General features: G+C 44.6%; 1 protein-coding gene across 3 annotated transcripts in view; it reads left to right on the top strand.

The window, feature by feature from the left end:
• The window catches only part of GSN (gelsolin), a 49849-nt gene that overhangs the window by 9047 nt on the left and 17804 nt on the right, over positions 1–22998 (top strand). Inside the window, exon 1 of one of the 3 annotated variants that reach the window (XM_087704756.1) lies at positions 20706–20903. The exons of the other annotated variants lie outside the window; for them this stretch is intronic. Coding sequence (XP_087560882.1) covers positions 20844–20903 — 60 coding nt within the window. The 5' untranslated portion in view covers positions 20706–20843. Of the gene's footprint in view, positions 1–20705; positions 20904–22998 lie in introns of those variants that run through there. 3 annotated transcript variants of the gene reach the window in all.

Raw genomic sequence — 22998 nt, 5'->3', positions numbered from 1 at the left:
GTTCCTCTGCCTCACTGAAGCCTGACTCTGAAGGCAGCTGAGAACTGTCAGACAGCCTCAGCCCTCTCTCTGCCTCCGACACAGAGCCCTCATCCGAGCCTTCCCCAGACTCCAGGACTGGCCCAGGTTCCTCCCCAACCTCCTCACTGTCCGACTCTGCTGCCAGCTCTGCTGGTGGGCCACAACAGATGTCGACGGGTCTTCCGATCTCAATGTATCGATTAATTCACCTGCCTGCCAGCAGCTCCTGTGGTCAGGTGGATTTGTGAGGTCCATAAAGTCTATCTAGAGCCGAGGTGGCGCAGTGGTTAAATGCAGCACTGCAGGCTACTTCAGCTGACTGCAGTTCTGCAGTTCGGCTGTTCAAATCTCACCGGCTCAGGGTTGACTCAGCCTTCCATCCTTCCGAGGTGGGTGAAATGAGGACCCGGATTGTTGTTGGGGGCGATATGCTGACTCTGTAAACCGCTTAGAGAGGGCTGAAAGCCCTATGAAGCGGTATATAAGTCTAACTGCTAACTGCTATCTTGTCTCAGAAGCATCTTCAGCTCTGGCCTAGCTAAATTATCCATGGAGATTCTCAGCCATCCAGGCCGGGGTTGTTGCAAAGGTCCCTTTTTCAAAAGGCAGGCGGGACTTCGTTTTTCCCTTGAAGACCTCTCGCTTCTCATTTCAAGAAGCTTCCGACGGAACCGAAGAAGAAACCTCTGGGATATCCAGGTCAACTCCATTCGCACCTTTATTTCCCCAATATTTCCGCTGTCAGGTTCCGAAGAGTTAATGAAAACAGCCCAAACACAGAAACGGTTTGTAAACGCAGGTTGTATTCTCCTTCCTCCTTCCGCACGAACTGACCCAACAAAGCATTAAGGCAATGAATAAATTGTCAGAGCTGCCACCAGGTGCTCCCCAGCCCCTTTTATAGTTGCTCTTTCTGCGGAAATTCGAGCCTTCTCGTGAAGAGGATCTGTCCATTCCTGATACTTTGAAAAGCAGCTGTGCGGTTCTCACCACATCCTCCGGCAGATGACTGGTATGAAGTCGAGATTCCGCTGTCAACCCTGTAGAATATCTATACTTCCTGATTTATTTTATTTCTCCCTTTTGCAAAACTCTCTTCCCTTCGCCGTCCGATCCTTCCACCGAAAGAAGACCTATTTTGAACTCTTTTCGGGGGTGGCCGAAGGACTCACGGCTTCCCCACACAGCGCAGGAGGTTGGAGGCCTCAGCTGGGTCTCCCTAACTGTCTTCCACCCATTGTTTTGAGCAGTGGTCCCTTCACCGCCAGCATGATGGCCTCTTGGGTGAGGCTTCCCACAGCTGATTTCACAACATTGTCGAGCTATTAAAAGCACCGGGAACGTCGCTTGTTACCCATTCGCACCAGTCCTTGTAGCAATGCCTGCAACACTTAGTGACAGTTCGAAGTTACAACAGCACTGGGCGGGAGGGAACAGGGACCGAGGGCCGTTTTTCACACTCACGACCGTCCCAGGCTTCCTGCGGTCATGTGATCAAAATCCAGATGCTTCACAACCGGCTCGTATTTATGACGGCTTAAGAACCGTGTCACTAACTTAACATCTGCAGCGATTCGCTTAATGACGGTGGCAGAAGAGGTCATAAAAATGGGCCAAACTCACTTCTGTTTCAGGAGCAGAAATGCTTGGCCTCAATGGTGGTCGTAAGTCGAGGACTACCCGTATTGGATTCTAACGTCCCTAAACCCTGTGGCCCCTTGAGGGTTGCAAGCTAGCCTATGGAGACCAAAATGTTACCTAGCCCAGGACTAAAAGCATGCACGAGTTCCAAAACAAAAAATAAATACATGTCTAAATATAATTACATCCAGAGATAATCAACTTAAATTTAGTTGGCCTAGTCATTCGTTTTGCAAATGCACCCACAAGTTACTAGTCCACAGTGTTCCTTCTATCTGTTGTGGCCCGATTCTGCTCTGACAGCAGATTCAGACAGTGAGGAGGTTGGGGAGGAAGATGGGCCAGTCCTGGAGTCTGGGGAAGGCTCTGCGTCGGAGGCAGAGAGGGGGCCAGGGCCGTATGTCAGTTATCAGCTGGCTTCGGAGTCAGACATCAGTGAGGCAGAAGAACAGCTGGAGCCTGTTCCTAGTGTGTGCAAATCCAGAAAAAAAAACAACGACTGATTAATCCCATAATCTAGTTAAGCAAACCTTTTAAAGAACAGGAAGAATTGGATAAAAAGATGTGGTCAGTTGTGTTCTTCCCTTATTGCCCACCCCAGTGAGAAAGTCACAATAACTTTTGTCTTTGTAAAATATTTACTCCTTTCAAATTTAGTGCCAACTAAATCTTGAGGGCTGATAGTTCTCTCCTATGCTGGCCCAGTGCAGAGTTAAGCGTGCACAAGATCAGGCTGCTAAAGCCTCCAGGGGGGAAGAACTATTTCAAAGTCATAAAGAGCTCCAAGGCTGACAACTATTTAAAGTTACAGACAAGCCAAAAGCGATTTTGAGGAGGAACAAGCTGGGTCTTAAACGCCCAAGAATACACGGTGAGAAAAGGAAGGTAGGTTGAAGAAGGAGGCAGAGAGAAAGAGAGAATGCAGAAGAAGAAAAATAGAAGAGACTTGGAAGAATTGAATACTTCATTTGGCCAAGTGTGTAAGTTACACACAGAAGGTGTTTTGTCTCTGGGACAGAAGCATTCTGTGTACTTGCAAAGCAACGAAGGAAATGAAAACAGCTATTATGAAGTAGGATTATATCCAGGCAGCTGCACAAGCCTTTGTGCTAAAATTAGTAATTATGTAGGAGAGTTTCTTGATAGCAAAAGCTAAGAGAGAGGAGGAGGAGGAGGAGGAGAAATATGGGAGGAGGAGGAGGAGGAGAAGAAGAGGGAGGAGAAGAAGGAGGAGGGGAAGAAGAAGAAGAAGAAGAAGAAGAAGAAGAAGAAGAAGAAGAAGAAGAAGAAGAAGAAGAAGGAAGAAGACGAAGGGGAAGAAGAAGAAGAAAAAGAGGAGGAGGAGGAGGAAGGAGAGTGAGAGGAGGAAGAAAGAATGAGGAAGGAGGAGATGTAAAAGACAGGAGAGGAAGAGGAGGAGGAGAAGAAGAGGAAGAAGAAGAAGAAGAAGAAGAAGAAAAAGAAGAAGAAGAAGAAGAAGGAAGAAGACGAAGGGGAAGAAGAAGAAGAAAAAGAGGAGGAGGAGGAGGAGGAAGGAGAGTGAGAGGAGGAAGAAAGAATGAGGAAGGAGGAGATGTAAAAGACAGGAGAGGAAGAGGAGGAGGAGAAGAAGAGGAAGAAGAAGAAGAAGAAGAAGAAGAAGAAGAAGAAGAAGAAGAAGAAGAAGGAAGAAGACGAAGGGGAAGAAGAAGAAGAAAAAGAGGAGGAGGAGGAGGAGGAAGGAGAGTGAGAGGAGGAAGAAAGAATGAGGAAGGAGGAGATGTAAAAGACAGGAGAGGAAGAGGAGGAGGAGAAGAAGAGGAAGAAGAAGAAGAAGAAAAGAAGAAGAGGAGGAAAGAATGAGGAAGGAGGAGATGTAGAAGACAGAGGAGATGAAGAGGAGAAGGAGAAGGAGAAGAAGGAGGAGGAGGAGGAGGAGGAGAAGAAGAAGAAGAAGAAGAAGAAGAAGAAGAAGAAGAAGAAGAAGAAGAAGAAGAAGAAGAAGAAGAAGAAGAAAAAGAAGAAGAAGAAGAAGAAGAAGATTAATCTGGAAGTGTGGAAGGAGACATCCATCTATCTACGTAACTTTTCTCATTTACTGTCATTTTACATCCTGCTTCATGACCTGAACTTAACCACAATGTCAGGTGGTTAAGAAAAGGAAGAGAGTGAAAGAAATGGAGATAGGTCTCTTCTGGCCCTTCCTATTTTGCAAGGATGAGCGTGCAATACTTTCTGGATGAGATGCCCTCTTTGACGGATTGTTTGTGAGGTTGCAAGGGATTGACAGGAAGACAAATCCCTGCTCTTATAGGAAACCGAGAACCTAAGTGGACATACATACACACAGAGTTCAGAGACCTGCTCAACCTCCAACAAAGGTTGAAGGCAACGAGACGCAGAAGTATTTCCCACCCCGCTGGAACCTGATCGAAAAGAAGGAAACTAACAGCCCTCAAAGCCTACGATGGCCAACCTCTTGGTGATTCAATGGGCTGTTTCCTCGCAGCCCCTCTGCAATTGCTCCTGGGGGGGGGAAGCTATGGCAAATCTAGACAGCATCCTAAAAAGCAGAGACATCACCCTGCCAACAAAAGGGTGTCTAGTCAAGGCTGTGGTTTTCCCAGTTGCAAAGGATGGCTGTGAAGGTTGAACCATAAGGAAGGCTGAGCGCCAAAGAATGGAGGCCTGTGGACTCTGGTGCTGGAGAAGACTCCTGCATTGAGTCCCTTGGACTGCAAGGCCATCCAACCGGTCAGTCCTAGAGGAGATCAATCCTGACTGCTCTTTAGAAGGCCAGTTCCTGAAGAGGAAACTCAAATCCTTTGGCCACCTAATGAGAAGGAAGGACTCCCTGGAGAAGAGCCTCATGCTGGGAACGATGGAGGGCAAAAGAAGAAGAAGGGGACGGCAGAGAAGGAGGTGGCTGGATGGAGTCACCAAAGCAGCCGCCGTGCGCTTCAATGGAGGATGGTAGAGGACAGGAAGGCCTGGAGGAATGTTGTCCATGGGGTTGCCATGGGTCGGACACAACTTCACAACTAGTAACAACAACAGTCAAGGAATGTGAAGAGAGAAAGAGAGGGGGGAGGAATAGTAGAGAATAAGAGAAAAGAGAAGGGGGGGAGGAGGAGAAGGAAAAGACGACAGAGAAGGAGGTGGCTGGATGGAGTCACTGAAGCAGTAGCGGTGAGCATAAATGGACTCCGGAGGATGGTAGAGGACAGGAAGGCCCAGAGGAACATTGTCCATGGGGTCGCGATGGGTCGGACACAAGTTTGCAATTAACAACAAAATTGCGGCAACAAAAGGGCCCTTTTCGCTCCCCATCAAACTTCCCAGTTGCCGAAAAGTCACTTCCCAAACTCCTTCACGAAAAGCCAGGCCAATTCTTGGGCTGTAACCGCAACAGCGTCAGCATCTTCCAGGAGATTTCTCCAGCCATCCGATGGAAGAGCCCAGAAGGCTGTGTCTTGCCCATATTAGGAGTTTGGGAGCAAGCCCGAGAGGCATCGTTTCAACAAACCACTTTTGTGGATTATTTTTTTCCACCCAACCAAGAGAGAAAGGGGGAAGGAAACACAACAAGAGAGGAAATATCTTTTCCAGCTGTTATTCCAGCTCCAAAGGCTGCGGGGACGGAATGGAGAACGGGCCCCGATGTTCCCTGTTAAAAAGGTTGCCCTTCTCCTCTTTCAAAATGTAGTACTCCTTGACTTGCGACCACAATTGAGCCCCAGAGTTTTGTTGCTAAATGACTAAGTGAGATATTTGTTCGTAAGTAGGAATTACGAACTTTCTTGTTAAGTGAATCACTGCCGTTGTTAAATTAGTAACACGGTGCTCCTGTGAACGAAGAATAACAGAACAGCAGTGTTGGAAGGGACCTTAGAGGTCTTCTAGTCCAACCCTGTGCCCAAGTAGGAGATCCTATATCGCTCCAGACAAATGATGGTCTAATCTCTTCAAAATCTCCAGGGATGGTTTTTATTAGGGATGATATCAGGAAAAAAAATTGATAAGGAAAGTAAGTATTTCGTATTACATGTCTTAACAGCAGCGAGATTATCTTTGCACAATATTGGCAAAATGAAGAAACAAGGCGAGACGAAGAGATAATTAAGAAGATTTTAGATTGTGCAGAAATGGACAGACTTACTTTACATTGAAGGTCAAACAGAAAGAAGACACAGAATATTATCGAACATGGAACTTATTTTACCAGTGGTTGGAGAAAAAAGGGGTGGAGAGTAAGAATGGAATCTGTATTGTTAAGCAAATCAAATACCCAGAGATCACGATGCTTATTAAGCCCTAAGAAATGTGATTAATAGAAAAACTATTTTTTTTTTTAAAAGGAAATGGAGCACCCACAACTTCTGAAGGCAATCCGTCCCGCTGGTTAAATTGTTCTCACCATCAGAAAATTTCTAGGTCGGTCCTCGCCCTGACCAGTTTTCAAAAGCTCAGTGTATGGAAATTGCTTTTTAGAATAACAGAGTCAGAAGGGACCTTGGAGGTCTTCTAGTCCATCCCCCTGCTTAGGCAGGAAACCCTACACCACTTCAGACAAATGGTTATCCAACATCTTCTTAAAAACGTCCAGTGTTGGAGCATTCGCAACTCCTGGAAGCAAGTTGGGCCAGGACTGTGCTGGAGAGGAATTCACTGTAAATGAAAAAAGTCGTTACTTTTAAAGCCCTACATGGTTTAGGACCTGGCTACCTGAGAGACCGCCTCCTGCCACTTACCTCCCAACACAACCAACAAGATCGCACAGGTTGGGCCTCCTCCGGGTGCCGTCAGCCACAATGCCGGCTGGTGGCTCCCCGGGGGAGGGCCTTCTCTGTTGCTGCGCCGGCCCTGTGGAACGATCTACCCGCTGAGATCCGGACCCTACCCACTCTCCCGGCCTTCCGTAAAGCCGTCAAGACCTGACTGTTCCGGCAGGCCCGGGGCTGTTGATTGATATCCAGCCCCACTTAGATGGAATGGATGATGTGGAATTTTAATATTGCATTTTCTATTTTTAAATTTTAAATGTTTCTTTGTCTTGTTGTGAACCACCCAGAGTCCCAATGGGAGTGGGCGGCATACAAATTTTATTAAACTTGGAAACTTGGAAACTAAAAGGGGTTTATCGGGACGAGGACTCGTGCTGCTGGAGAAGCCTAGGTCAGAACAAGAAGGGCCTCATGTGTCTGAAATGGTTTAGGGTCTCCCGCTTGAGCCGGGAGGGGGGGGTGGACTAGAAGACCTCCAAGGTCCCTTCCAACTCTGTTATTCCTGCCTTTCGGGTGTGTTTATTTTTCATCTGGTGCAAAAGTGCTACTGGATTTGACCCCGGAAGAGAAATCCTATGGAGGGAAAGAAATGTAATCCATATCTCTGCATATCTCGGTTAGGAGCGTTGTGTTTAATTGAAGGGATGGTTTATTCAGAGGGTGGGCTTAGTTCCGAGGCTGGCTGAGTCAGCAGAGCAGGATTGTGAAAGGGTGTGCTCTTTCTGCGGTTGCGTAGAATATTTGTTTAGGCTGTGATCCATACAGAGATCAAAAATCACGTCGGGAGGCACACAATTTAGTTGATCCAATTACATTCCCCGGCTCTTCTAGAAGGGGAAGAAGAGAAAGTTTGATCTAGAACAGCGGTCACCAACTGGGGGTCCGCGAGAAAGTTTTGGTGGTCTGCAGAAAAATGATTTGCATTTTTTAAATCCGGGGTCCTCAAACTACGGCCCCTGGGACGGATACGTGCAATGAACGCTTGTGTTGCTACAGAGAGTCTCCCCCTTCGGGGTCTTTTTGTGTGGGTCAGAGGGGGGCAGAAATTCCGACTTTGGGTCTGCTTCGGCCTCCTGGTAGGGGGCTTTGGGCGAAGGCTGGAGGGAAGAGCCGCTGGTGGCGAAGATCCGGAGGGCTTCGTTCCAGTGGGACTGCATCAGGGCCTGGAACTGGCTGACCATCTCGGCCCACTGAGCCTCCAAGCGCCGGCACCTGGCCTTGAACTCCTGCAGGTCTTCCCCCTGCTTGGAAAGCCTATGCTTGTAGTCCTCAGTGAGGTGCTTCTAAGGAAGATGGTGCATTGAAGGTAAAATGTTTTAGAAGTCAACAAAAGTAGTTATCAAAGCATTTGTGCTTTATGTATATCAGATATTTCAAATATCAAGGAAAAGGGTGATTTACCCTTTCCCAATGAACCCATATAATATATTCTGAAATCTTAAGGGACTGGAGGCTGAAACCTATGAAGAACGGTTGCAGGAACTGGGTATGTCTAGTCTGATGAAAAGAAGGACTAGGGGAGACATGATAGCAGTCTTCCAATATCTCAGGGGTTGCCACAAAGAAGAGGGAGTCAAGCTATTCTCCAAAGCAACTGAGGGTAAAACAAGAAGCAATGGGTGGAAATTAATCAAGGAGAGAAGCAACCTAGGACTAAGGAGAAATTTCCTGACATTTTGAACAATTAATCAGTGGAACAACTTGCCTCCAGAAGTCATGAATGCTCCAACTCTGGAAGTTTTAAAGAAGAGGTTGGATAACCATTTGTCTGAAGTGGTATAAGGTTACCTGCCTAAGGAGGGGGTTAGACTAGAAGACCTCCAAGGGTCCTTCCAACTCTGTTTATTCTATTCTATTTCCTATTCCTAATTCCTAATTCTATTCCTATTCCTTACTCTACTCTGCTTTGCTCTGCTCTACTCTACTCTACTCTTATTAGAGAATGCAAGAAACAAAATATATTATTATTTTTTTCTTTAGGGTAAAGTTTTGCCCTCCTACAAATTTTGGATTTTATTTCCTGGTCTCTATCAAGACTACTTTTCTGCTTTGTTTTGTTTTTAAATGGTGCTCGTGTGCCCCCTGCTGATTCAACACCAAATTGAACCTCTGATTCCAGTAACTTAAGTTTTAACCATTCCAAACAATGTGAGGTTTTCCACTTTTGGCTGCAAGCTTCAGAAAGTTTGAAAAGAAGTGGAATGCTTTGAGCTAAATTGCTGGAATTGAGTCCCCATTTTGGACATCACTTTGTGCCTGCAGCTTTTTATTTGCTTGATTCTTTTGAAGTTATGGGTAGATCCCCTTATTAATTTTAATGTTTATTTTTTTAAAGTTCCTGTATAATTCAAACATCTAGAACTTAGCAGGACGGCTGACTGTAACACCCTTATTCTAGGTAGCAATTTTGGTCTCTGGAAGCCTTTCAACTTGTTTCAAACATCTTTTAGCGTTGGAATTGCAAAAAATATATATCTTTTTTTAGTATTGGAATAGCAATTTTCTCCTCAGCCAAATGGGTTGGGATGCAATTTTCTGAATTCTCCAGCCAGCGTGGTCAAGAATTCCATCCCAAACCATCAAGACCACACCAAGTCTTCCAAAGTGTTGGTCTCTTCTGTTAAATGTGAAGTAAAAGTCCGAATCTGACATTCCATGCCTATGTTTGACAGAATTAACAGCTTTGGAAAGGGACCTTGGAGGTCTTCTAGTCCAACCCCCTGCTCAGGCAGGAGACCCTAAACCATTTCAGGCAAATGGCTGTCCAGTCTCTTCTTAAAAACCTCCAGGGATGGAGCACCCACAACTTCTGGTGGCAAGCTGTTCCACTGGTTAATCGTCCTCACTGTTAGGAGCTTTCTCCTCAATTCCAGGTTGCTTCTCTCCTTGATTACTTTCCATCCACTGTTTCTTTTGGTGCTTTGGAAAACAGGCTGACCGTTGACCCCTCTCTTCTCTGTGGCAGCCCCTCAAATACTAGCTATCATGTCACTCCAGTCCAGAAGTGGGTTGCTGTTGGTTCGCTTCGTATGTGTGCAGTTGATTGCCAAATTGTTCTGCACATTCGCAGAACATGAAAAAATTAGTAAAAAAAGAAACAAGCTGGCAACTGCAGCTGGTTAGGGGGCGCGGCCAGCCTGCTGTCCCTACCGGTTTGCGGATCCAGTCCCAATTTCTACTATCGGTTCGCCCGAACTGGTAGCAGCCCACCTCTGCCCCAGTCCTTCTTTTCTCTAGACTGGACATGTCCAGTCCCTGCAACCGTTCTTCATATATTTTAGCCTATTTTTGGAGAGTGTTGGTTCCGCTGTGGTTTGCGGCTAAGCTTTGGAGCTATAGGAACCATGTAGCTACAGTACCTGGCTTGGTCGTGTTACCGGTCAAGGATAGAGCTACCTGGAAAGGATCCAACGTGTTAGATCACAACAGCATCGGGTAGGAATGTTCTCCTCGAGATCCATGTTTCCCAAACTGGCTCTCTTCTTCGATTGAATATTTGGAATATAGTCAACTATGGGAATATTTGAAAACATTCCACAGCACCGAGCCAAACCGTGCAACAAGTAATTAATAAGTTAGTGCCACGGGCATGAGTCAGCTTTTTAAAAAATATTTTATTTACATGAACATGAGCCAGAAAGCCAATTTGGTGTAGCGGTTAAGGCATCCTGGTAGAAACCAGGAGACTGGGAGTTGAAGTCCTGCTTTAGGCATGAAAGCTGGCTGAGTGACTTGGGCCAGGAGACAGTGAGTTCTAGTTCTGTCTTAGATACGAGAGCCTTCTGGGCGACTTGGGCCAATGATTAGGAGACAGTGAGTTCTAGTTCTGCCTTAGACATGAACGCTTTTTGGTTGACTTGGGACATTTTGCAGGAGACGGTGAGTTCTAGTTCCATCTTAGGCATGAAAGCCTCCTGGGTGGCTTGAACCAATGACCAGGAGACAGTGAGTTCTAGTTCTGCCTTAGATACGAAAGCCTTCTGGGTGACTTGGGACATTTACCAGGAGACAGTGAGTTCTAGTTCTGCCTTAGACATGAACGCTTTTTGGTTGACTTGGGCCATTCACCAGGAGATGGTGAGTTCTAGTTCCATAGGCATGAAAGCCTCCTAGTTGACTTTAGGCCAGTCACCAAGAGACCAGGCATTCTAGTCTTGCCTTAGGCCCAAAAGCCAGCTGGGTGATCATGGGCTCATCAATTTCTCTCAGCCCCAAGAAAGTGATAATATCAAAGCACTCCTGAAAAACACAAGCATTGTCCAGGCAGCCTCTGAGATCCAGACACGATTGAGTGAAAGAAGAACAAACTTTCCCAAACTTGTTGGATAGATAGGACATTTAAGTTAACTTCCCTCTGAGAATGAGGGACTTTTTTTGATTGTCATTATGGCTGCTTTGTTGTTGTTAGTTGCAAAGTCATGTCTGACCCATCGTGATCCCATGGACAATGTTCCTCCAGGCCTTCCTGTCCTCTACCACCCTCCGGAGTCCATTAACCCCATACAGCCACCTCCTTCTCTGCCATTCCCTTCTTCTTTTTGCCCTCCATCGTTCCCAGCATGAGGCTCTTCTCCAGGGAGTCCTTCCTTCCTTCTCATCAGGTGGCCAAAGGATTTGAGTTTCCTCTTCAGGACCTGGCCTTCTAAAGAGCAGTCAGGGTTGACCTCTTCTAGGACTGACCGGTTGGATGGCCTTGCAGTCCAAGGGACTCAATCCAGGAGTCTTCTCCAGCACCAGAGTTCAAAGGCCTCCATTCTTTGGCGCTCAGCCTTCCTTATGGTCCAAACTTCACAGCCATCCATTGCAACTGGGAAAACCACAGCCTTGGCTATACACACTTGTGTTGGCAGGGTGATGCCTCTGCTTTTTAGGATGCTGTCTAGCTTTGCCATAGCTTCCCTCCCCAGGAGCAAGCGCATTTTAATCTCTTGGCTGCAGTCCCCAATTGCAGTGATCGTGGATGGCTGCTAGTAACTAATATTATTTTTTCCCAGGGGTTGTACCCTGAGACAATAGGCGTCCTGCTACCATCATCGCAGGCCCTTCTGTGGGAAAGGACTGGAGAAGGGGCTCCTCCAGATCAGGGCACAACCCAAAAAATAAAGTTCTGAGGACATTCAAGCAAAATTGTTTTGCTTCAGTTTGGGAAGGGACTCCCAAGAGACCTGATTGAATCGCTTCTTTCTGGAAAAAAACATGTAGGCCTTTCTTTAATTTGGAGGAAAGGGATGGAGCAAAAATATACAGAGTGTTCTACTCATATCCCCTAGAGGAGGGAAAGAAAGACGGTACAAATTTGGATTCTGGATCTGATCCAGGCAGGCAAATTATTTGCAATGCAATAGCAGAGTTGGAAGGGGCCTTGGAGGTCTTCTAGCCCAACTCCCTGCCTAGGCAGGAAACCTTATACTGTTTCAGACAAATGGCTGTCCAACATCTTCTTAAAGACTTCCAGTGTTGGGGCATTCACAACTTCTGGAGGCAAGGAGTTCCACTGATTAATTGTTCTCCCTGTCAGGAAATTTCTCCTCATTTCTAAGTTGCTTTTCTCCTTGATTAGTTTCCACCCATTGCTTCTTGTTCTACCCTCGGGTGCCTTGGAGAATAGCTTGACTCCCTCTTCTTTGGGGCAGCCCCTGAGATATTGAAACACTGCTATCATGTCTCCCCTAGTCCTTCTTTTCATCAAACTAGCCATGTCCAGTTCCTGCACCCGTTCTTCATATGTTTTAGCCTCCAGTCCCCTAATCCTCTTGGTTGCTCTTCTCTGCACTCTTTCTAGAGTCTCCACATCTTTTCTACATCGTGGCAACAAAAACTGGATGCCGTATTCCAAGTGTGTCCTTACCAAGGCCTTATAAAGTGGTATCAACCCTTCACGGGATCTTGATTCCATCCCTCTGTTTATGCAGCCTAGAACTGTGTTGGCTTTTTTGGCAGCTGCTGCCCAAGGCTGGCTCCTATCTAAATGGTTGTCCACCAGGACTCCAGACTTTGCGTTGGCTAAACCCAACATCTAATGTTTTGCCTTCCAAGGTGGGTAAAATGAGGACCCAGATTGTTGCGGGGGGGTGGGGGGTGGAATACACTGACTCTGTAAAGTGCTTAGAGAGGGCTGTAAAGCACTGTCTTAAGTCCTACTGTTGCAGAAAATGTGACAAAACCAGCTCTTTGTCAGAGGGAAAGGTTTATTTGCGCAAAGGTTCAGCAGTTGGTCAAGCAAAAATCTGAACCCCGAAAGGCAGTCGTTTACAATCTTTTCTACTCTTAGCCAGCTTATCAATCATCCCCAAATACCTGGCCTTCCTCTATCACATAGACCCCTTTCTGGTGTCATGTAGGCCTCGTACACAATCTCCCAAACAGAGATTCATTACTCATTTACCTCCCCACAGGGGGTATTGATACCAATACCCTATTTGTTTTAGTTAGGTGAGGCAAACAGGACAACTAATCTTAAAGGTAATCATTCCTTTTTCTCATTCCACGTGGTAAAGGAACTTTTAATACCCCAAAGAATCTGTCTAGTTGACAAATTCTCTTTTATTCCCCCCATTGAAACTCTTCCGCCTTTTAGGAGGAGTTTCCCAATGTTATGTACCCGTTATTCTCTCATATTCCCACATTGCCATCACCTGTGTCACTGCCTCCCTTTTTGCTAATAATGATAGGCTGTTAGTTATTGTTTTTATGAAGATGGGGAGAACGCATGGGATGATGATACAACCTGTGGCGATTAAACCTATTAGAGCCACTATAGCTTGCAGACCAGGCAGTTTAGGGAACCATCCACTAAAAGATCTCTTTAAAGTTATATCCACTCCATTTCTGGTCAGCATTATGAGTGAGTTGTCTCATTTCAGTGGTCAGTTGTTTAATGACTTTTCCTGTTTCATCCATTTGTAAACAACAATTAGAAAGGTTAATTTTTTTTTTCCACACACACCTCCCTCCTTAGCCAGGATATAATCCAGGGCCAATCTATTTTGGTATACTGCTATCCTGAGTTTGTCCGTGGCTCCAGATAATACGTTTAGGGCCTTATCTAACCTTTTACCAGCCAGATCCAACACCGCTTGTAATTGGATAATTCAGTTTAACATATAGATAGGTGTCCAGTATCCATATGACCCATTCTCTGCCCAAGTAATTCGCCCATAGGTACAGACTATTCTTTCCGAGTCCCAAACATCAGTCTTTTCATACTCGACCAACTCTTTACAGGGGAAATTGGAAAATGCCGTTTCCATGTCCCTTCTACGCCTTTGCAGGCCTACCGAGAGAGCCAAAATAAGAGCCAAGGTGGCGCAGTGGTTAAAAGCAGCACTGCAGGCTACTGCTAGATCAGCAGGTCAGCGGTTCAAATCTCACCGGCTCAGGGTTGACTCAGCCTTCCATCCTTCCGAGGTGGGTAAAATGAGGACCCAGATTGTTGGGGGCAATATGCTGACTCTCTGTAAACCGCTTAGAGAGGCCTGAAAGGCCTATGAAGCGGTATATAAGTCTACTGCTATTGCTATTACCGGGTCATAAACAGGGACTCCCAGTACCTGCCTGGACTGGATGGGTAATAGGAAGAAGGAGGGCTTGATCCATCCAAGAACACAGGATCCTGACCAATTCCTTGATAATCTCTCATATGCAAGGTTGCCACCTATCCAATACATATTATCTGGGGCAATCCACACTTCTGATTTACTACCCAGATAATGAAGTATGGTGGTATCAAAGTTTTCAGGCTCTGTTCCATTATTGGATGACGTCCAGAATTTATATTCCTAGTCCCAGAGCCCTAAACATATGAGGTCTCCCACCGTTACATTCTTGTTTCTTGTAAAACAGTTCCTTCCCACTAAGTTGGTTGACAGAGTCCAGATAATCTAAACATATTATTGAATATCTGTGGGATAGCTTCCAAGACTTCCCATGGCCACTGTTCTCCATTTTCGTACCACCGCACATAAAACAGTTTTTTTTTTCTTTCGTACGAGTTTTCTCTTTTTCAGCCAATTGTACAAACAGATTTTCAACTCTCATGGGGAATTCAGGCAATTCTAATGTTTCAAATTCCCGATATTATAACTAAATATACTTCTATGTATTTGTTTTAGTTTTTTTTTTCAATTCTAGCCAACCCTATGGATCTTTTCCTTTTCTATCTATTCCAATTTCAAATTCTTTATATTGTGGTTCATTTTCCAGTGATGAATTGGTGTATAAACACCTTATACCCAACACACAAAACACAATCAATACAATGAGAAGAACAACAACAATATCCACAAGTACAATTACAAAACCAAGACATCCGGGAGGGCACGCAATGGAATTTGTTCAATCATAGTTTTCTGCAATTGAGGGAAGAGCATAGGCAACCACTCTGCTCTTCATAACACAAAAATTAGTCCGAGTGCAAATATTTCCCTTCCTATCGGTAGCATGATTGTCCACCAGTCCATTAAGTCCATTGAAACTTCAGCTTCAGTGGGTCTCCTTGGTGAGACTCCACTTTCCATTCCTTTAGGGCTGGCACAGGCTCTCTCATTCAGAGGTAATGAGTCCCTTTGACAGTAGTTTGAAATGCAGTCTCAGTAGTTTACAGGACAATTAAAGGCCCTTCCCAACTTGGAGTTTGTTTTCCATCTCTCCAGGTCTTCATCAGCACCCACTGTCCTGCTTTTAACTGGTGCACCGCAAAGTTCAAGGGTGGCATTTTGCACATGAATGCATTTCTGTCTTAAGAGAGAAAAACATCTGGACAGTTCCTGTACATATTTTCTAAACATTTTGTCTTTTAATTCAATGTTTGGTAGACCTTCCCTCCCCATATTTGGTATTCCAAATAACATCTTACATGGTGATATTCCCACTTCTTTCCTCTGGGTACAATATGTTCCAACAAAATTCTAACAATAATATTTGCATTTGCATTTCCCCCCCATTGAGTCAAATGATCCACAATAACCAACAAACATTTCATCCTTCCCATCCTATTCTTCATCCTCATCCATCAGTCAATATACTTGCTGTTCCCTCTCTCTTTCTATTTTCTTTTGTGGACAGTTTCTAGAAAAATGTCCGTCCTTTTCACATCTAAAACACCGAGTCCTTCCACTTTGTCCTGCCCACATTCCTCTTCCCCTGCCTTGCCACCTTCCTTTCCATTATCCTCAATTTCCAAAGTCCCTTCTCTTTCTTTTCTGGTCTCCTAACCTCTTATCCATCATTACTCCTACAACTGACAACAACACTTTCTGATCCTTTCTTCCATCTCTGTTCACATATACTTTCTGAGCTTCTGTCACAATTTCCATTCCACATTTCCCATCTTTTAGATTTTTTTTTTTCTAAAAGGGGCAACAACTTGTGTCTTGAATAAATATCTTAAATAAGATCATTTGTTTTAGGTGAGTTTTGCTGGTTGGATTAGACAAATTAACTCTCCCACCGCAATTCCAGTGTTAATTATTAACTAATATTTTGAGTGTAAAGGGCTTGAAATATAATTTTCAGATGTCTGCTCTGCTGTCTCATTTATGGAGGACTGACATTGAAGGACGCATAAGAATTTTAGGAACAATGTGCTTGTTATTTCAAGTCATGGATCTCCACAAAATTGTACATTCAACATAGTATTGAGGTAGTTAAAAGTATGGAGAATTGTATGAGCAGTATTGCAATTTGAAATCAGTATCATTCCTTTTCTGATGTATTTTGCAGTCCTTCATCCCCACATAAAGTGAAATTGTGAGAAATGACATCATGTAAAAAGATACCTCAGACCCTCAATTCTGTTACCCAATCCATTTCCCCCCTCAGACATGCAAATACAGTAATAATAAAATATGCTTAGGAAGGAAGTAGCATTTCCCCATGTATAAAATGTTTTCAGAAAGCTTTACTTCCTTCCCTCAAAATTCCTCATTTTTATAAGGAGACACACAAAACACATTATGGCATAAAATAATTACTACGGAGGATAGCTTCTCCTCCAAATTAAAGAATATTTTCTCATAGCATGATCAGCTCAAAGAGAGCCATTTTAAGGCCATTTTTCTTTAAATGAAAACTATTTAGGATGATCTCTTTTTCATTAGGGAAGGTCTGTCTATCTTCAGGTTCTCCATCCATTCATCACCTCCATTCTCAGTCATCTCTAAATACTTGGATCGCACACCACTGGAGAAAAGTATATCAAATTAGTCACTCCTCAATCTTAAATGCTGGCAAGGAGAGACTCAAAATTCTTTACTACCTATTAATTCAAATAATTCTAGTTTGGGTAAGGATAGAATCTAAGGACTTAAAGACACTACTGATGATCATATGTAGCACCCTTATTACGACTGCTTAGCTCACATTATAAAAATACCCGAATTGCAGCTGATGTGGCCAAAGAAATAGAAATATGGAAATACAGTTATGCTGTAAGAGTCTGAGAACTTCCATTTCTCATTCTGCTCTTTGGCCAACATAAATAAGGCTTTATTTCTTGTAAGCATTTCAATTGTACCTGGAAGCCAGAAATCAATACAATGAAGGGAAAAAAAGCACCAAAACTTTTTGGACTCAAATAGTTGGTTGCATAATAAACTGCAAACAAAACTCCATTTTTTTATGGTATAGTACTGGCTTCATTTAAATACAACCTGCCTATTTTTCCCTGTCTCGTTGCAAAACACATTTAGGTGAAAGGAGTACTTGGATCAACATCTCGACTCCCTTTGGTATTTGCTAATACAATTACCCTGAGAACAGAACCCAAGGCAATCTAAATAGAGTACTTTGGGTCCATGCTCTGAAATATATTTGGATCAAACTTTTGTGTCAGTTCTCTGCTTTTAGTAAAATGTGAGTTAGTTCAGATTCCATTCAGATGGAAGCATATTCTCATTAAGTAGGTTAAAACACGTACAAATGCAAACAAAATCTTTCAAAATCATTTCTTTTTATATAGGTTTAGTTTTACATCTTAAACCTCAAAACTTTCCCATAATTAATTAAAATTATATTCAGAGCAGAAAAGAAAATATAAGAAAACCAAAACAATGAAAAGCAAAGCTACTTGAGCAGTCCACCCAGTAGCCCCTCCTTTCTCAGACAGAAGGGTAAAGAGAAAAAAAAATTGTTAAAGAGATCAGAAAAGCCAAGCCGCACTTCCCCCTTTTCCTGATAACTTGCTCTTTAAAGGAAAAAAATCCTTAAGTTAACAACCAACTTAAAATGGATTAGCTCAAGGTTTAATGATTCATTGACAAAGAGGGGGAATGGACAGGAAGCTGCAGACAGCTATTCTGCCTTTTAAAACATGTTTCTTTCTTGTCACATCCAGAGAAATATTCTGCCTTTTCAACATTTCCTAGGATATTACATTTTCTGGGAGAGGGCTGGGTGATAACTTCCTACAATCCCTCCTTTTTTTTCAAAACATGTGAGTGGAACGCACATGTTCTTGACAAAAGAGTAAAATTGGTCAAATGAGGGAGACCTAATTCTCCCAATGGAAAGGCATTGAGACAGCAGAAGGATCCCTTCAGTGGCTCCCAGAGAGCTTTCAACCATGAAGGTCTAGCAACCAGGGCACAATTTCTGGAAAGAAATTTACAGTATCCAATTTTCCATGCCAATTAATATCAAATATCTCTTCTGTAAGCTTCCAAACAAGTTTCAAGGAATCAGAAATTCCAAAAATTTTCACAGCCTTGCTTTCCCTTTAAGTTACAGGCTGCCCATTTCGAAGGGGTGGTTCTTGAATCTGCCCTAGCTCTTCTTTTTGTGAGGCCAAATTGAGTTTAGCTAATGTGCAATCCAGGCTTTTCAGTATTTTTTATTTTAAATTATGCACAGTGAGCCCGGGGACTCCTACTCATGAGACCACCAGTGCAACATAATTCTGAATGGGATCTCTCTCTCTCTCTCTCTCTGTAGCTACTTCTACAATACAGATAATACAGACATTTTGGACAAACTTTCCCTCCCACTAGACAGAAAGAGGACAAAGGGGGAAAAAAATTAATAACCCACACCGGAATTCTCACTCCTTTTTTCCACTCTGCATTCTCTCAACAAATTTTCTCCGTTTCTTTAAGCAAAAGGGAGTCAGTACATTCACACTAACTTTTACCACCAACATGCTCACCTTCGCACTGCAATCAGACTGCTTGTGTAAATTAATTTCACACACAAATATCCCATTTCATTCTTTCTCCATGCAAAGCAGTTATTACAAGTATTTCAGGGAGCTGTACATAAGCCAATGAGCTCCATTTCTATTATTAAGGGATCTCAACTTCCCTCCAGAGCGCTGGCATATTTTTAAAGGTCAAGATTTATAGAGACAATGTATAGAGATGCTTGTCCACACACTGTTTGGCCAGGTTCTAGATTGGACCTCCCAGCAGAGCGCTGGCATATTTTTAAAGATCCAAGATTTATAGAGACAACTTTCATTAACACATCACTTGCATCTGGGTGGGGCTCAGCTCCACTTTCCTTCTTAAAGACAACTATTGCTGCTGTGGCAGCTTTCTAACTATCCCTGTGGACTCCTCAGTCACTTTGGGTTAAAAAAAACAAAAACAACTAAACAAAACTCAGATAGAACTTCTCTTCAGTTCATCTGATGGTGGCCAGTTCCTGAGTTTGTTACAACTTGATGGACTAAGCTTATAACCCTAGGATTCAGAGTTCCCTCTAGGGGCCATCCTACACCAAAAGTGGGCCATTCTGACTCACAAAATATTTTTAAATTAGCCTGGGTTGCTGGGGGGTCCCCATAATCCCCATTATATGCCTTCTTAAAATTCTTCAACATACACTGGAGGGGTGTTCTCAGGACACCACCTCCTCCTCCCATGTTCTAAAACACTACCACTGACCCGCAGTGCTGGATGCTCGACAGTCACCAACGGAAACTGCAGTGGTTTAACCCCCATACAACCTAACACGGACTTCATTAGGATCGACGTCCCGAGTCCAGGGTGGTGATCAGGCACCCTCTTCTACTCTCTAGAGGAGTAGGTACACAACACTATATTATAGCAGTAGACAATATAATAGCAATAGCAGTAGACTTATATACCGCTTCATAGGCCTTTCAGGCCTCTCTAAGCGGTTTACAGAGAGTCAGCATATTGCCCCCAACAATCTGGGTCCTCATTTTACCCACCTCGGAAGGATGGAAGGCTGAGTCAACCCTGAGCCGGTGAGATTTGAACCGCTGAACTGCTGATCTAGCAGTAGCCTGCAGTGCTGCATTTAACCACTGCGCCACCTTATACTTGCCTGCCAGCAGGTCTTGTATTCCCTCTCGTCCTGGCCAGGATTTGTTCAGATTTTCTCCTTTCCCTTACTCACACAAAGGGTCCTTGGGCTGACTTGGATTTCCCTCGATGGTGGAAGGTGTCCTCCCCCGTTCCTCCGAAGCAAGAAGCCTCGTGGCGCCTGAGGTACCCGGGGATCGGATCCTTCCGCCAGCGTGGGGTCCTGGTCGTCCGGAGCGAAAGATCGCCTGGTTGTCCCATTCTGGGGTGCCAGAAATGTTGCAGAAAATGTGACAAAACCAGCTCTTTGTCAGAGGGAAAGGTTTATTTGCGCAAAGGTTCAGCAGTTGGTCAAGCAAAAATCTGAACCCCGAAAGGCAGTCATTTACAATTTTTTATACTCTTAGCCAGCTTATCAATCATCCCCAAATACCTGGCCTTCCTCTGTCACATAGACCCCTTTCTGGTGTCATGTAGGCCTCGTACACAATCTCCCAAACAGAGATTCATTACTCATTTACCTCCCCACAGGGGGTATTGATACCAATACCCTATTTGTTTTAGTTAGGTGAGGCAAACAGGACAACTAATCTTAAAGGTAATCATTCCTTTTTCTCATTCCACATGGTAAAGGAACTTTTAATACCCAAAAGAATCTGTCTAGTTGACAAATTCTCTTTTACTACGGCTACTAAATGAGCTGTTTCTAAGTTGAGGAATTCCTATATTTTGCCCCACAATAACCACCCATCGGCAAACAAAGGCTTCCTCTTGGCCTTGCGTAACCTGTTGGCAGTTCCCATCTCTTCTCCAAGATTTCAGCCTGGGAGTGATAAGTACCGGTTGGCTTTCTGCCTGGATAGTCTGCAGGGTGCTGGCCTTTACTGCACTTTGATCCTTTGTCCAGTACACACAGGCGGGTCCAGCTGTGCGTTCCAGCTGAAGTTGGGCGTGCCCTGGGGTGGAATCCCGGCCAAGAATTTCACACCGATAGGAGATAAAGGGCAAAGCTCTGGATTCCTTCCCCCTCTCAGCTCTAAAGCAGGCTGAGAAGAAGAGCAGGCTTGTCCACAAAGGCTTCAGTGCAGAGAGTGAGCCGGTGGGGAAAACCCGTGCCATCGAACGTTTAATTCAGCCGAAACCTACGAGAGTAAACATGATGTCGTTGGGGAGAGCCTCTCCGCTGGTATCACTGATGGTCGTGCTCTTGGCTGGGGTGAGTGATGAGGACTTTCAATCCTCAAGGGCTCTGGACCAGCTCGTTAGCTTGTAAAAGAATTTTGGGATTAGCCGATTGAGGGCAGGGGAGCCAGCTCTGAGCTCTGGATTTGAAAGCTTACGTTTGCCAAGGTTTTGCCAAGTCGGTTGGTGATTCGGTAATATGCCATGACTTTTACAGATACTGTAGTTTTAGTAGGCAGGTAAGTGGGATGCGGTGGCTCAGTGGCTAAGAGGCTGAGCTTGTCGATCAGAAAGGTCGGCAGTTCGGCGGTTCGAATCCCTAGCGCCCAAGTGCATCTGCAAAGCTAGTAGGGCTTCCAACAATGGTTGGAAACGAATCAAAGAGAGAAGCAACCGGGAATTAAGGAGAAACCTCGTAACAGTGAGGACAATTAACCAGTGGAACAGCTTGCCACTGGAAATCATGAGTGTTCCATCACTGGATATTTTTAAGAGTCTAGGCAGTCACTTATCTGAAATACCGTGTTTCGCCGAAAATAAGACAAGGTCTTATTTTCTTTTGCTCCCCAAAATAAGCGCTTGGCCTTATTTTCAGGGAGGTCTTATTATTTTTGAGGTGCAGGAGGTGACAAGCGTGGTCACCTCAGGGCTGCTGCTGGGTTGCAATATTTTCCAGGAGGGCTTATTATCCGGGGGAGGTCTTATTTTGGGGAAAACAGGGTCGTATAAGTTCTCCTGCTTGAGCAGGGGACTGGGCTAGAAGACCTCCAAGGTCCCTTCCAGCTCACTTCTTCTAATTCTAGGTGAGAAATTTACCTGTCATTTTCTACACCTTTGACTGGTGCAAAACCAACTCTCAAAAAACGAGATTGGAAGGAATGCCTATGTTGAAACCAACTCGTTTTTTTTTTTTTAAAGTCTTTATTATTCATATATCACAACCCAACTGGTTTGGTTAGTCCGCTGCCTCCCTGCCACCCAGAGAAGTTTGCTGAAGTCCCAGAGAACCATTACGAGCGGGAAATTGTGCATGCATTCAAGGACAGAGTTGCACTGGACACTTTGTTTTTCTTGTGCATTTCCTTCAGTCACCAACGCAACACAACAAAAATAAGACTCTTGAGTCACGTGTGTTCAATAGAGTCAGTTTTGGTCATGCAGAATTGAGCTTTAGCGGGAAGTCAGTTATGGGTTTCCTGCAGCAGAAACAGCTTTTCTCTTAATTTTAGCAGGGCAGAGGCTAAAAACGAGGGAGGGCTGAGTTTCGCTGCTTATCTCTAGCTTGCACAAAGTCCTGTGCGTACCCAGTGGCTGGAATCTCCAGGCAGGACTGGCCAAAAGCCAGCCTGAAGTTTTGGAAGGCTGACTCTGTCAACGGATCAGGAAAAAAAAAAAGAGGCCACTGGGGGATTTGGATTGGAAGCACTGAACCGGATGGCACTCGCTGAGCTTGTTCAGTCGCCGTGATTTTGTTCCCTTGCTAAATAAATGCAACCTAATGGGGACGCGGTGGCTCAGTGGCTAAGACGCTGAGCCTGTCGATCAGAAAGGTTGGCAGTTCAGCGGTTCGAATCCCTCGTGCCGCGTCACGGAGGGAGCTCCCGTGACTCGTCCCAGCTTCTGCCAACCTAGCAGTTTGAAAGCACGTAAAAAATGCAAGCATTGAGTCATGCTGGCCACATGACCACAGAGAGGTCTTCGGACAGCGCTGGCTCTTCGGCTTTGAAACAGAGATGAGCACCGCCCCCTAGAGTCGTGAACGACTAGCATGTATGTGCAAGAGAAACATTTACCTTTAAGCAGGGTAGAAAAATCACTAGAACCATGCATTGTTATAAATTTATTTCCCCCCCCCCCAAAAAAAATGCTTCAGAAGTCAGAAGAGGTCAAATTCAATTTTGAATTGGTTGTCGGGACCAACGGCCTGTTCTCCCATGCTTTGAAACTCATGAGGGAGCCCATTCTCAGTCCACTTCTTAATGTCCCTGATGTGTGCCCGGGGCTGTTCTATGTATAATATTTATGTGGCACCTGGTTGTGTGTGGCATTTAGTTGTTGACTGGTGTATGGCTGGGTGGCTATTAAGTCATTGGTTGCCGTTTCCTTGCATTGTTGTGCCCATAGCTCCT

This window comes from Thamnophis sirtalis, unplaced genomic scaffold (assembly GCF_051295495.1).
Source record: "Thamnophis sirtalis isolate CommonGarterSnake01/CBP01778 unplaced genomic scaffold, rThaSir2_p1.2 scaffold_2, whole genome shotgun sequence".
In the NCBI taxonomy this organism is placed as follows: domain Eukaryota; kingdom Metazoa; phylum Chordata; class Lepidosauria; order Squamata; family Natricidae; genus Thamnophis; species Thamnophis sirtalis.
Note: the sequence above shows the minus strand (reverse complement) of the source record. Positions and strands in the feature narration are given on the sequence as shown.